Below are 15025 nucleotides of genomic sequence, written 5' to 3'. Positions count from 1 at the left end.
CCTTGTGTTACAATTTTTGGATAAGTTTTACAAAAAGGATGAGTTATTGCAAGTGTATTTAGCTTGGATGATCTTTGATAGGTTTAGGAAATCAGATGATCAGTCCATAGAAGAATATGTCATAGATTTTGATAAATGGTACAGGAGACTACAGAGATTTGAACTTAAAATTCTGGAATTGGTATTGGCATTTAAATTACTGGACTGTGTACTCATTTCTCACATTGGTAGTTTTTTAGTACTAACAGGGGTTCAATTCCGGGGGAAAGAATCTCTCCTAGATCAAATGGCTGCTGCCCTGAGAGAATTCCTGGAGAAACAGGCATTCCCTGCCACTCTCTTTGCAAAGGTGAACAACTATGGTGTGAAAGAAAGGATAGAGGATTCAATGGTGGCTGAATTTTGAGGTCAACCAAATATTAGACAAAGATTCCAATACAAAGATGGGGTTAATGATGATGTCTGAAAATTATTGCAATCCTGGCCAGTTTGAGAGTCAGGACAAAGAGCACGTTTGGGACAGTGACCGTAGGTGTTTAAACCCAAAAAATGCACTGGGAATGGTTAATTGGTGTTTTCAGTGCGATTCCCAGTTTCATTATGCGATGAACTGCCCACAGAGAAGGAATCGCATTTTTGAAGTGATCCACAAGACGGTTTCATCTGAAACTGAAAATGATGATGGTGACTGCCATGATGGAATTGTATTAATCAGAGTTTGAATCCAGCGATGAGTATTTTGATGGTAGATTCCTTCAATGGTGCAGTTCTGGACAGTAGTTGCACTTCAACAGTGTGCGGCATGGACTAGCTTAACTGCTATCTGGATTCTCTCAATGAGACAGACTGGCTGAAGATCAAGGAGTATGAAAGCTCTATCTGCTTCAGGTTCGGAGATGACAATACATTAACATCCTTCAACGGGTGGTCCTCACTTGTAAGATAGCAGGGATCAATCTGTTTCAGCACTGATGTGGTTTCTAGTGAGATAGCACTATTGTTGAGTCGATCTGCGATGAAGAGAGCTCAGATGACACTAGATATGAAGAATGATAGAGCAGTCTTGTTTGGAAAAAAGTGGATCTACATTTTACTCGGTCAGGCCATTACTGCTTGCCACCAAGGAAGCCAAAGATTCCTCATCAAAAAATTCATGAAGTTTTGTTCACTGCTGAGAATGAGAATTTGGTGGACAAAAAGGTAATCTGGAAATTACATAGACAATTTGCACATCCGGCGCCATAGAAACTGAAGACTCTGCTTTGAGATGCGGGAGTGGTCGATAAAGGATACGATGACCTTATTGAACAAATCACAGCTCAGTGTGAAATTTGCCTTAAATATTGCAAAACACCACCATGACCTGTTATGAACTTGCCACTAGCCAAGGAGTTTAATGATGCAGTGGCAATGAACTTGAAAGATTGGGACAAGGATAGGGGTATTTTTTTTACTACACTTCATAGATATGGCAACCAGATTTAGCCTATCACTGTAATATGCAGTATAGATAAAAGGACCATTGTTGATAAGGGCATAGAGAAATTGGAAGGAACAGGATTAGGAACACCAACAAATTTCCTCACAGATAAATGGTGGGGAATTCACCAATAAGGAATTTCGAGATGTGTGAAAATTTAAACATCATAGTTATGCACAATGCAGCTGAGAGCTTGTTTAATCTTTGTGAAAGAAACCATGCTGCAATAGACGACATATTACATAAAATATTGGCTGATCAACCAGATTGTAAATTGCAAACGGTGCTAGCATGGACGGTGCACACAAAGAACTCTCTGCAAATGGTTGGGGCTACAGCCTGTATCAGTTGGTTTGCAGAAGAAATCTGAAGTTTCTGTCTTATTGGATGCTCCCCCCCATCTCTAGAAGGGACTAGCATTAGCTCCACTTTTTCTGTCCATTTGCATGAGGGCAAAAAGCTTTTCATTAAAGCTGAGGTTTCGGAGAAAATTCGTCAAGCCCCACGGCACCACATAAAATCATCAGGATTACAGTTTAGACAAGATCATCAGGATTACAGTTTAGACAAGATCATCAGGATTACAGTTTAGACAAGGAGACATGGTATATTATAAAAGGGAAGGCTGGAAAGAGCAGAAAGGACATGGCAAGGTTAAAGGGAGTGATGGGAAAGTAGTAATTGTGCAACATGGTAATCAAACTGTTAGGGTACATTCTTCACAGTTAATTGGAACCGACTATACCTTTACAGGTTCTGAACAGGACATAGAACGTGAGGAGGCACCATACACTCACTCTGGGTAGTTATAAGGAGCAGACGATAGCAGATACAGGGTTGACTATTAACAAAGTAATACTGAGGTACAGAACAACACTAATCATCCAAAAGGACAACTACCCACAGTAGGAACAAAGGTAACATATATGCCAGAAGGGACCAGTGTGTGGAGAGATGCCACCATCATAGGAAGAGCAGATAAGGCCACAGGTAAATACAAATATTGGCTAAACGTGCAGGATGAAGGACGGGAGACAAGACATATCGATTGGCAAACTGGGGTAAAGATGTGGAAACCCAGAAAGTGCAGTATGAGTTCTGATAGTGGACCAGAAATCAGCTGTGACCCTAAAATAAATCGTGGACTTGCGAACGAGGTTTTGTTTGCATGGGAGAACAATCATATAGAAGTCATCCAGAAAGGGAGAGGAATGTGAGTAGAGGCTGTAGCTTAACAAGGAGGACTGGAGAGCAAGCTCGCAATCTCAATAGAAGTGGAAATCCTTGTGACCAAGAGATTCTAGTAGCTGCTAATAAATTGGAAAGTAAGTTGATAAAGGAAGCCAAACGGAAAGGGTTAGAAAGTTGGAAGGAATTTGATATACATTCTGAAATATCTGACAGAGGACAACCAGCTTTATCTCACAGATGGATCCGTACAGAGAAAATACTCCCAGACAGCCAAAGCGAGATTAGTAGCCCGAGACTTTGAAGAGTGACTAGGAGATCAGGATGTCAGGGTGGACTCGCCTACTGTGGGGAAAGTGAGTTTGAAGATTTTTTGAGCTAGTTTGGCATCCTATTCCTGGGAATGCAAATTGATTGATATAAAAACTGCGTTTTTACAGGGTGAGAAGTTTCAAAGGGAAGTTTTTTTGAAACCGGGGATGTAGAAGGAAAGCTGTGGAAATTGAACAAGTGTGTTTATGGATTGAATGGTGCATCAAGAGTTTGGTATTTTTCCGTGAGGTCTGTCATTTTGAAAACAGATTGCATTCAGTTAAAGGCAGAGCCCATGATGTTCTACTGGTACCATAAGGAGAAACTAGCTAGAATCTTTATCATGCATGTTGATGATTTCCTGTGGGAAGGCTCTATAGAATTTGAACAATGGGTAATTGAGAAGATACAAAAGGAGTTCCAGGTCAGAAGTCAGGCGTCAGGGGCCTTTAAACACATAGGTTTAGACATTAAGCAGAGCAAGTTAGGAGTGACATTGAATCAACAATCTTATCTAGAAAATGGTAATCATATCCCAATAACTCCTCACAAATAGATCCTCACAAAAAGAGGATCCTGCTACCAAGGAAGAAATGGAACAGTTGAGAAGTTTTATTGGGCAGTTGAACTGGTTGTGCACTCAGATTAGGCCTGACGTTAGTTGTGATGCGTTGGAGCTGAGTACTATGATGAAACATGCTACAGTTGAGCAAGTTCTGAGAGCAAATAAAACACTTTTTTTAAAAAAAAAAATAAATTCTCTATGCTCAAATTTCCAGCCTTGGGTGATCCAGGAGATATGAGATTGGCATGTGAAGCATCGCTAAAAATGACCAATCTTCCAGATGGGTTCTCTAGCACAGCAGGGTTTATCATATTCTTAGTGGGAAAGAATGATAAGTGTTGCCCCCTGGCATGGGAGGCCAAGAAAATAAAAAGGGTAGGGAAAAGCACTTTAGCTGCTGGAACGCTGGCCTTGGTAGAAGCATTAGATATGGGGGATTTACTTATACAATATATCTTTCAGCAAATTGGTTAAGGGACGATATGAGAAAAGTTTACCCATAGAATGTTATGTTGATAACTGGTCTCTTTGGGACAATGTTCATTCCATGAAAAGTGTCACTGAAAAAAGGCTAAAAATAGACCTAGCCAGCATAAAAAAATGTTAGAGAGATCTCTAAGATACAATGGGTTGACAAAGTCACCAACTATCAGACTGTTTCACAAAAAGAAATGCTTGCTCTCAGAAATTATTCAATGTATTGAAAGAGGGGTGTCTTAGGTTATAATGATACGATGAAAAAAACTTTTTTGTTTATAATTGTTTAAGGAAATACAGAAACTATAGATATGGAAATACGTGACATTATTTCCTTCTGTTTGTTTCAAAAAAGATGTTCTTTAAGTTTTTTTTTTCAAATTTTTAATTTTAAAAAGAGGGCAATCTGTCAATATATAAATAATCACACTGCATGGCAATCACCTTGCTAAAGACAATTGTTAGGTAAACAGGTGATGGGCATTGATTACCCCATCTAAATAGAATAAAAAGATACAACTGGAACACAGTGGAAGCTACTTAGATGTCGGCAGTACTGAGGCATTGTCTTGAAAATAAACCAGCTTAAACCAAAAGACCAGCCTAGATTAATTCTTCCAACACAATCTCTTATTGTGAGTAACAAAAGGCTGGATAATTTAGGTTTGTAACCACTGGAATTTAGAAGTGTAAGAGGTGACTTAATTTAAGATCCTGAGGGGTCTCAACAGGGTGGATGTGGAGGGGATGTTTCCTCATGTGGGAGAATCTAGAACTTAAAATAAGGGATGCTCATTTAAGGCAGAGATGAGGGGAAATTTTTTTCTCTAAGAGGGTTCTGAGTGTGTGGAACTCTCTTCCTCCCAAAGGCGATGGAAGCAGAGCCTTTGAATATTTTTAAGGCCAAGCTAGATAGATTCTTGATTAATAAGGATGTGAAAAGTTTATCAAGGGTCGGCAGGAACGTGGGGTTAAGCTTACATTCAGATCAGCCATGATCTTATTGAATGGCAGAGCAGGTTCAAGGGGCTGGTGGCCTACACCTGCTCCTAATTAGTAAATTAGTATGGTCATATGATACTGTTAACATTTCTGTTTCTTCAGGTACTGCCCATCTCAACTTTAAATTTGCTCTCATGACCCTGCTCCTCAAGAAACCAAACCTTGACCCCACCGTCCTTGCAAACTACCGCACGTAGCTCCAACATGCCTTTCCTCTCCAAATGTCTTAAGTGTTTGTTGTCTCCCAAATCTGAACAACCAATTTTAAGATAATCAGTCAGGCTCGCAATGTGGCTCTCTTAAGTTTGTGAGAAGCTAAATATATTAATACGTAGTATCATGTCCTCTGAAAGCAGAAAGAACATGTCCAGGCATTGTCTTTCTTTCCATTAAATAAAAGCTTAGCAGAACAACTATTCCTTGGTGTATTCCCTGGTGCATTCCCATGGCAACACCTCGACCAACCAGATTCAACTTGCCTTTTTTGAATTTAAACAAAAGTTTGGGGGATAACCATTCCTTTATGTATTCTCCATGGCAACACCTCGACACAGTCCACTTGCCAACCAATCAGCACCACTTTTCTCATGCAGCATAAAATGTATTTTCAGCAATACAAGGTATACAAATGAGATGAGGAAGGAAGGCAGCATTTGACCCAGGGGCCCTAGAAAAATTTAAGTCAAAAGGAACAAGGGTTAGAGGGGAGAATTTCCACTAGTTGGAATCAGACCCAGAACAAAGGAAGATGGTTCTGTTGTTGGGCCAATCATCCCAGTTTCTGGACATTGCTGCAGGAATTCTTCAGGGCAGTGTCCTTTGCCAAAACATCTTTAGCCACTTCATAGGGATATTCATAATGATTGCACGATTCCGTTCATGAATCCTCATACTGAAGCAGTCTGTGTCCACACTCAACAAAACCTGGACAACATTCAAGTTTGGGCTGCTAAGTAGCAAGTAACATGTGGTGCAAATAAGTGCTAGGCAATGACCATTTCCATCAAAAATGAATCTCTTTCCCCTTGATATTTAATGACATTATCATTGTTGAATTCCCCACCATCAACACCTTGGGGGTTACTATTGACCAGAAATTTAACTGGATGAGCCATATAAAACTATGGCTACAGGAGCAGATGGCAGACTGTGAATTCTATGGTGAATAGCTCACCTCCTGACTCCCCAAAGCCTGTCCACCATCCACAAGGCACAAGTCAGGAGTGTGATGGAATACTCTTCACATGCCTGGATGGGTGCAGCTAGAAAAGCACTCAAGAAGCTCCACCATCTAGGACAAAGCAGCCTGCCTGATCGACACTGCCTCCACCACCTTAAACATTCACTGCCTCCACCACTGGCACACAGCGACAGTAGTGTTTACTAGAAACAAGAGACACTTCAAGGTTCTTTCAAAATGCCTTCCAAACATGCAACATATACCATCTAGAAGGACAGAGGCAGCAAGAGCATGGGATCACCAACAACCTGCAGGCTCCCCTTCAAGTCGCACAACATTCCAACTTGGAATTATATCGCTACTTCTAAAACCTGGAACTCCCTCCCTAATAGCACTATAGGTAAACCTCTACCAGATAGATATCAGCGGTTCAAGGAGGCAGCTCACCAGCACCTTCTCAAGAGCCATGAGGGTGGGCAATGAGTCCTGGCCTTACCGGCAATGCTCACATTCCAAAAATAAATATTAAAAGAAAATGCATGATTGGCTAGAATCCATGTCAATCAGAACTAATCTAATAATTCGAATTGATTTAAATAATTTGAAAACTAAACTGAAATCCTCTTCAATTTTTTCACTGAGGTTCTCTTTTTTTTATTTGCTCTTGAGCAGAGACCTAAATATATTGATTACCGATGTTGCCTCACTATGCAGTTTGCAGTAGAAAAAAATGCCATTGTTGAAACTTTAAATGTGCCTCAAATTCAAGCTTTAACGTGTTTCTAGAAATCTTCTAGAAAAAGCAAAGAAATACCCTTCTGCACCAACTCATAAGATTACTAATGCATGTTCTGAAGTGCTATATGTGGCACATATTTAAATGTGACTGGTAAGTTTTAAACTGTTCAGCGGAAAAAATATCCAAAGTCCATATCCTTGAGGTTGCTCAGGCCTTAAAATAAAAACTAAGGGAGGTAATAAATGGCACAAAAGACCACTTAATGAGTAGATTTAATCAAATTACTGTGAAATGTGTGTTCTTCTGTTGTTTTGTTTAAAAGCCTAATTTTCAAATGGAAATTTGAGTTTAAAAGGGAAGAAAAGAAGTAATTATGTTTCAACAATTACTTTCAAACTTCCTGTTTGTGTCCCGTGCATTCGCAGTCAGATCCACCGACGTCAAGCCGGTGTTCTTCCCTGACCACTGCCTCCTACTGGCTGACTGTCACTTAGAGGAAGACCAGAGGGTTGGCAGGGGGGCATGGAAGCTAAACGTGCAACTGCTGACCCCAGAGAACATTGAGGAGCTCAAGAGGGATTACAAAGGTTGGAGAACCATGAAACCCCACTTTGAGTCACTGACACACTGGTGGGAAGCGATCAAGGGAAACATCAAGAGGTTTTTCATCCTCAAAGGCACCCAGAAAGCTAGAAAGGAACAGAGGGAAATGTCCCGACTCCAGAAAAACATGCAGAATCTGCTCCGGCTGCAGTCGATGGGGGTTGATGTCAAGGAGGAACTCCAAGAGGTGAAGAGCCAGCAGGCCTCGCTCTTTGCCTCGGAGGCCTCCAAGATCATCTTCCGTTGCAGAGTCCGCTCCGTGGAACAGGATGAGACGTGCTCACGTTTCTTCTTCCAAAAGGTACACAGAGAGAGCTCTGTGATCAACAGCCTGAAGGAAGAAGACAGCTCAGTAAAGTCATCACAGTCCGACATTTTGAGGATCAGCAAATCCTTTTATGCCGGATTGTATGACGTGAAGCCCACAAACAGCACGGCCTTCCAGTCCTTCCTGTCCTCTATCACGGAGGTCTTAGACGACAGTACACGGGACAGCCTGGACAAAGCACTAACTCCTGACGAACTGACTGAGGCCCTTGAGTCCTTCGAGAAGAGTAAAATTCCCAGAAGCGACGGCTTGCCGGCGGAGTTGTATTCAGCTCTGTGGGACTGGATCGGCCCCGACCTGCTAGAAGTGTACGAGAGTATGCTCCTGGCCGGCAGTATGTCAGAATCCATGAGGAAAGGCATTATCACCCTCATTTACAAGCACAAGGGGGAAAGGGAGGAAATTAGAAATTGGCAACCCATTTCACTGTTGAATGTGGACTATAAGATTCTGTCCAAGGTCATCGCCAATCGGGTCAAATCTGCTCTGGAATGGGTGATCCACCCTGACCAGACCTGCAGGAAGATCTGACAGCCTCGCGCTGCTCAGGGATACGATTGCCTATATACAGGACAGGGGTGTGGATACCTGCCTCATCACCCTGGATCAGGAGAAGGCCTTTGACAGAATATCGCACACCTACATGGTGGATGTGCTCTCCAAAATGGGGTTTGGGGAGGGTATTCACAATTGGATCCAACTGCTCTACACTAACATCAGTAGTGCAGTTTCTATCAATGGGTGGGAATCAGATAGCTTTCCTATTAAATCTGGAGTCAGGCAGGGCTGCCCTCTCTCCCCTGTCCTTTTTGTGTGTTGCATAGAACCCTTTGCTGAGTCCATCAGGAAGGATCCGGACATAAGAGGAGTGACGATCCCAGGCAGTGGAGGCACTCAGGTCAAAGCCTCCCTGTACATGGATAATGTCGCTGTCTTCTGCTCGGATCCCCTGTCTGTGCACAGACTGATCCACATCTACGACCAGTTTGAACTGGCCTCGGGAGCCAAGGTAAATCGTGGGAAGAGCGAGGCTATGTTCTTTGGGAACTGGGCTGACCGATCCTTTGTCCCCTTCACTGTCAGGGCTAACGGCCTGAAGGTGCTGGGGATATGGTCGGAGGAACCAGGGCACACGTTAGAAACTGGAAGGAGCGAGTGTCTATGGTGAAAAGGAAACTGGGCATTTGGGAGCGACGCTGCCTCTCCATTGCAGGTAAGAACCTGGTCATCAGGTGTGAGGCGCTCTCGCTGTTGCTGTACGTGGCGCAGGTCTGGCCCATTCCTCACTCCTGTGTGGTGGCGATCACCCGAGCCATCTTCCCCTTTATCTGGAGGTCAAAAATGGATCGTGTCCACAGGGACACGATGTACAAGCCTCTTGATAAAGGGGGAAAAAACATGCACAACATCGCCCTCATACTGATGGCCACCTTTGTGTGCGGCTGCATCAAGCGGTGCGTAGACCCTCAGTATGCAAACACCAAGTGTCACTACATGCTGAGGTTCTACCTGTCCCCAGTGTTACGAAGGATGGGTCTGGCCACGCTACCGCAGAACGCTCCAAGTAGTTGGACCGTGCTGTACCACCTGTCCCTCGTGGGAAAATTTATGCAGAGAAACACCTTTGACCACAAGTCCATCAGACAGTGGTCGGCACATAACGTCTTAAAGGCCCTGAGGGAAAAGGAGAGGGTGGATCCTGTGGGATGTTCCCTGAGCAGAGTGACAAAGTCATTTGGCAGAATGCCTCATCACCAGAACTTTCCAACAAGCACCAAGATGTAGCTTGGCTGGTGGTGAGAAAGGCCCTCCCTATAAGATCCTTCCTACATGCCAGGAGTCTCACCCCCTCTGCACGTTGCCCTCGAGGTGGCTGTGGTGGGGAAGAGACCGTTGTTCACCTCCTTGTAGACTGTGCCTTTGCAAAGAAAGTCTGGAGAGAGATGCAGTGGTTTCTGTTGAGGTTCATCCCGAGCAGATCTGTGACACAGGACTCTGTGCTCTACGGGCTGTTCCCAGGGATACACACCGAGACAAACATCAACTGCAGCTGGAGAATCATCAACTCGGTGAAAGACGCTCTTTGGTCTGCCCGAAACTTGTTGGTCTTCCAGCGCAAAGAGTTGTCCCCGACCGAGTGTTGCAGACTGGCACATTCCAAGGTCTAGGACTACATGCTGAGGGACACAGTTTAGCTTGGGGCAGCCGCCGCAAAGGTGCAATGGGGAAGGGTCGCTGCCTAAGACCTTTCTGCCACAGAGCACCAAGGGACTGGGAACTGTTTAGAGCCCCTCGGATGTACAGCTCAAAATGAATGTCTGCCAATGATTGTAAGATACATCTTGTGATTCATGTTGTAAAAGTTGAACCTGATTGTATTTTTGTGATGGTGATTTTGAAATGGTCCGAAATGTTTTTGAAGATTTATGAATAAAGTATATTTTTGCAAAAAAAAAATTATGTTTCAACAGTGGTTTGGGCGATTTAATTTGTCCTCTTTTAATAACTAGTAAGTTCTCACGATGGTCACCTCAGGTTACCTGTTTTCATAAGTCCTTAAAGTCTCCCATTGGGATTGGCAGTTTTCCATTGCACTTCCTCACTTTGAATTTGTACACTCCCGACCTGTTTGGTCTTTACTGCTTTACTTTGAATCAATTGACAATGTGTGATGAAGTACTGATATTTTCGACATGTTAACATATGTAAATGTGTAGTGTACACGATGTGCCTTGGATGAATGCATGGATGGATGGGTGAACAGTGGATGTGAGAAATAGACAGATGTTATTGATTGTTGCAGTTATTGTTAAAAAATGTGAATGTTTGGATATCCAAAACGGGCTTCACCTAAGTAACTAAAGGGAAATATGTTACCTTGTGCCAAATAATTATATGTATCCATTATTAAATAAAATATGTAAATTCTGACAACAAATTTGCAGGTACAAATAATTTACTAAAGAAAACATGGGCCCAGATCATTCAGTCCGGCTGGAGAAGGAACACACACCACTGACCATGTTTAGAACTCCCCCCCCCGATACCTTTTCTACGCCCGAGCCTTGGGAACTTCCTGTACTGGCTCTAGCTTTGCTCCAGTGTTAAGCAGACTAGAGAAAACTTGTGGTGGAGTACAACTGCAGCGAAGCTACACCCACTTTTCACCATGAATTGAAGACACGCCCCTTAAGGTCCATCTTCAGTTCATTGCTCTGTAAAGCTTTTACATATGCCTGGCTTACCCTCGACCCCTCAACCCTGTACCCCTGATAATGTTCACCACCACCCCAAAACACAGCTCATCCCCACCACATGCCCCAACACAGCTTACCCCTACCATACTTCCCAAAACAACTCATTCCCCTCCTGCAATGCTCAACCCGCACGCACGCATCTCTCGACAGTGCTCACCCCCATCAACATCTCCTGACAATATTCACCCCGCGCACCTCCTGACAATTCTCACCCTTCCCTCCTGGACCCCCACTCCCCCACCCCGGCAATGTTTAAGCCCTCCTCCCACACCTCCCTGACAACGTCCAACACCCCCTCCACTGCACCCTTGACAACACTCAGCTCCCCTCCACATCCCTCAACAATACTTCCCAACAATTTTCACCTCCCCTGCAAATCCTAATCATGCTCATCTCTCCCAACCAAAAAATGTTCATCTCCAATCCCCTGCCACACCAACTGCACTGTTGGGCATTGTCTGGTGGGGGTCAACATTATTGGGAACCTTGTCGGGAGTACAGAAGGGCAGTAAGTATTGTCAGGGGAGGGGGAATGAGCATGTCGGGAGGGTGTAGGTTGTGTCAGAGATGGTAGCTGAGCAGCATCAGATGGCGTGAGAAGTATCAGGTAGTGGGGGTGCATCGGTGAGGGTTCCAATGGGGGCATTTTTGAAGTATTGGATGTTCTTGGTTCCAGCATAAACTGGCTGCCCAGAACTTCCCAGATGACATTATGATCCTTAACAGCAGCAGATGTCTCAAGATCTGGGCCATGGTTATTCTCACTTCTGCAAATGGAATTATATCTTCAAGAATTTGAGTAACAAAAACTACTTACGGCAAAATTCAGGGGTTCTCCAGTCAATGCAGACACCAGCATCTATACATGTTTTAGCATAGACTGCAACAGCATCACAGAGGCACTCACAATCCCCAACTAGCTCACAGCCACATGCATCTCGGACACAGTTGTCATAATATGGCATTCGGTAGACCTAAAGTACAAATCAATGAAAAAAAGATTGCAATGTCATGTTTGAAGAATTATTAAAGGTGGAAAATGAAGGCCAATAGCAAGTCTTCTGCTCACTCTTACAGCACCACTATAATGTATTTTAAGCAACTTTTTATTATCTTTAAAAGAAAATAATTTTTCCCCCAATTTGTCCATGCCAGCCAATTTAATTTTAATCATTAGTTTGGTGTTTATTGTGAATCCCTGGCCAATCCAAAATGCTCATGTTTTAGAATTTGATTGAAGGATATAAGATCCTGAATGGTGTTGACCAGATGGACTTGGAAAAGATGTTTCCTCTTGCGTGTGAGTCCAGAACTAGCGGGCGCAGTTTTAAAATAAGGTGATGAGGATGAGAAGGAAGAGACAGTAGAAAGGAGGTAACCAACAGAGTTCTCTCCTGGTCGGGCTGTCTGTAATCACCTTAACTACTTCTAGTTGCAGTGAGGGCAGCCCCGTTTCCTCAATCACCAACAGTCTCATACCTTAAGATCATAAGATGTCGGAGCAGAAATAGGCCATTTGGCCTACTGAGTCTGCTTTGCCATTCAATAAGATCATGGCTGATCTGATAATCCTCAACTCCACTCTCCTGCCTTTTTCCCCGTAACCCTTGATTGCCTTACTGATTAAAAATGTCTATCTCAGCCTTCAATATACTTTACGACCCAACTTCTACAGCCCTCTGCGGTAAAGAATTCCACAGATTGACTACCCTCTGAGAAGAAATTCCTCCTCATGTTTTAAATGGGTGGCCCCTTACTCTGAGATTGTGCCCTCTGGTCCTAGACTCTCCCACAAGAGGGTAAAAGGGGTTATTTTATGTACTCACTGCCCTAATGAGAAACATGGGCATGCAAGTTGCGAGAGTCTCTCAAAATCTGGCTGTGTGGTTGACACTACACATTTAATCTCAGATATGACACTGAGGGTTGATCAATTTTGAGATTTGATGCAGAGAAGTGCGCTAGATCCAGGTGCACAAAAATACCTGCTGGCAAAAGGCACTATCACTTTCAATGCACATAGTGTGATGTCATGATAGTTAACTTTCATACTGAACAAGAATTCTGACAGAGAAACTCTGGACCTTGATTTTTCTCCCAAAATCGCATGAAATTTGAATAAGCTGTTCAGCTTTAGCTATGGGCAAATCCATGTCATTAGGCTGACATTGAAAGGGATTTTGAACCAAATCAAACTCTGTCACATCCAAACCAGGGAAGAGAATGCAAAGTACATTCGATTTAGTTATCGGACGGAAACTTGGAAATTTGAGGGAGGGTGCTGTAGCTCAAGTTCAGTATATTACTTTCCTAAAATCTGTGTTTCTTCATGAATACTGTGATTCGACCATTCAGTTGAAAAATATTGTATTCTGTTCATTTAGTTTCCAAAATATGTCTGACTTAAGCAAGGAGGCAAACCTTGCTTTGGTGGCAGAGAAAAATCAACATTTTTTTTTAAAATTCATTGCAAATAAAATCAGCTGATCCCTCAATTCAAAACAAGACCTTTGCAGTATCCTTCCTCTTAACAGCCAGAGAACCTGTGTGTGAAACACACCACACTATAATCAGAACCTATGGGAAGAATGGTCCCAGAATTGCACGAAGTGCGGTAGCGCGCGTGAAAAACATTTTACCCGCCGGCCGCTATAGAGGATTTTTGTGCTGCATCGGCCCCTTCCCACCTCATGATTTATGCAGTCACCGGAAAATTGTCTCGCTGGCGGGCAGCCTCTGATTTACCATGCTGTTACCTCGCCGCTTCTTCACTCCGGGCACCATACTTGAACTGTAGCCGCATGTATAGTTCTCAATGTTTGCAGCCCAGGACTGCTCCAGTGAAGACAAAGCCCCAAAATCCAAGAATGGGCAGCCCCCCAATTCAGTGATGCAGCACTGGGATGCCTTTAGAACGGTGTGAAGGCCCGCCAAGATGTCCTCTAGCCCTGCTCTAGCCACAGGAGGCCCATCAGTCTCACCAATCTGGCTTGGGAGGTGGTGGCAGAGGTGGTCAGCGCCGACGCTGTACACAGATGGTTGGCCATCCAGTGCAGAAAATGGATGAATCATCTCATCTGTGCTACCAGGTAAGTCAACCATCTCATCATTCTCAACTCACCAGTCACAAGCCCATCCATGTTCACTGACTTCTCACTCACTGCCAGCTCAAGGGACATTACCACTCACATTCTCACACACACACTTACATCACCATCTGGAGATCGCCTCCTAATCCCGTCGTTGGCTCCACTAAGCACACATGCATGCCTGGTATCCTTCTCATTTGGCCTGGCATGCGCTCTGTTCACACTCTGTACATAACCTTGTCTGCATTAAAACAGATGGACAATCAACAGGAGAGGTCCAGACCAAGGGTGGAATGCCGGGCATCAAGGTCCTCACTCCATTCGAGAGTTACGCATTGGAGCTGGTTGGAGAGGACGTGGACCATTCCTGCGGAGACGGTGAGGTCACTGGCAAGCATCCACATGAAGATCTTGCACCAAATCATTCCTCTGTCAATGCTGCTGAGTCCACTGTTCTGTGTGTAACTCACCTGCCAAGCATGAATAATCTCCACTTTCTCTCCTAGGCACAACTGCCATGTCACCCTCAGGCAACTTTACCCCAACCCCAGGGTCAAGAGTAGCTCGGATGAGGAGTCTGAGGGCAGCACCATTGGAGACCCATCACGGCCTCATCCACACACTCCACCAGTGCAACAACACATGCCTCAGTGGGACCTAGATGTACAGCAGCCTTGGGATCACAATCTGGTGAGCACAGCACACAATCTGTTCCATAGCAGGGGGAGGCAGGGACATCGGAGGTCGCTGGCACTCGGAGGACTGCTGGAGGAAAGGAATCTGCTGAGTCTGAGTCAGATGAGGA

The 15025-nt window shown here is 44.0% G+C and overlaps 1 protein-coding gene across 1 annotated transcript in view; it reads right to left on the bottom strand.

The window, feature by feature from the left end:
- Positions 1-15025, bottom strand: part of LOC121282853 (mucin-6-like) — a 286476-nt gene that overhangs the window by 20334 nt on the left and 251117 nt on the right. The window contains exon 28 of the mRNA XM_041196667.1: positions 11949-12105. Coding sequence (XP_041052601.1) covers positions 11949-12105 — 157 coding nt within the window. The remainder of the gene's footprint in view (positions 1-11948; positions 12106-15025) is intronic.

This window comes from Carcharodon carcharias, chromosome 10 (assembly GCF_017639515.1).
Source record: "Carcharodon carcharias isolate sCarCar2 chromosome 10, sCarCar2.pri, whole genome shotgun sequence".
Taxonomy (NCBI): domain Eukaryota; kingdom Metazoa; phylum Chordata; class Chondrichthyes; order Lamniformes; family Lamnidae; genus Carcharodon; species Carcharodon carcharias.
Note: the sequence above shows the minus strand (reverse complement) of the source record. Positions and strands in the feature narration are given on the sequence as shown.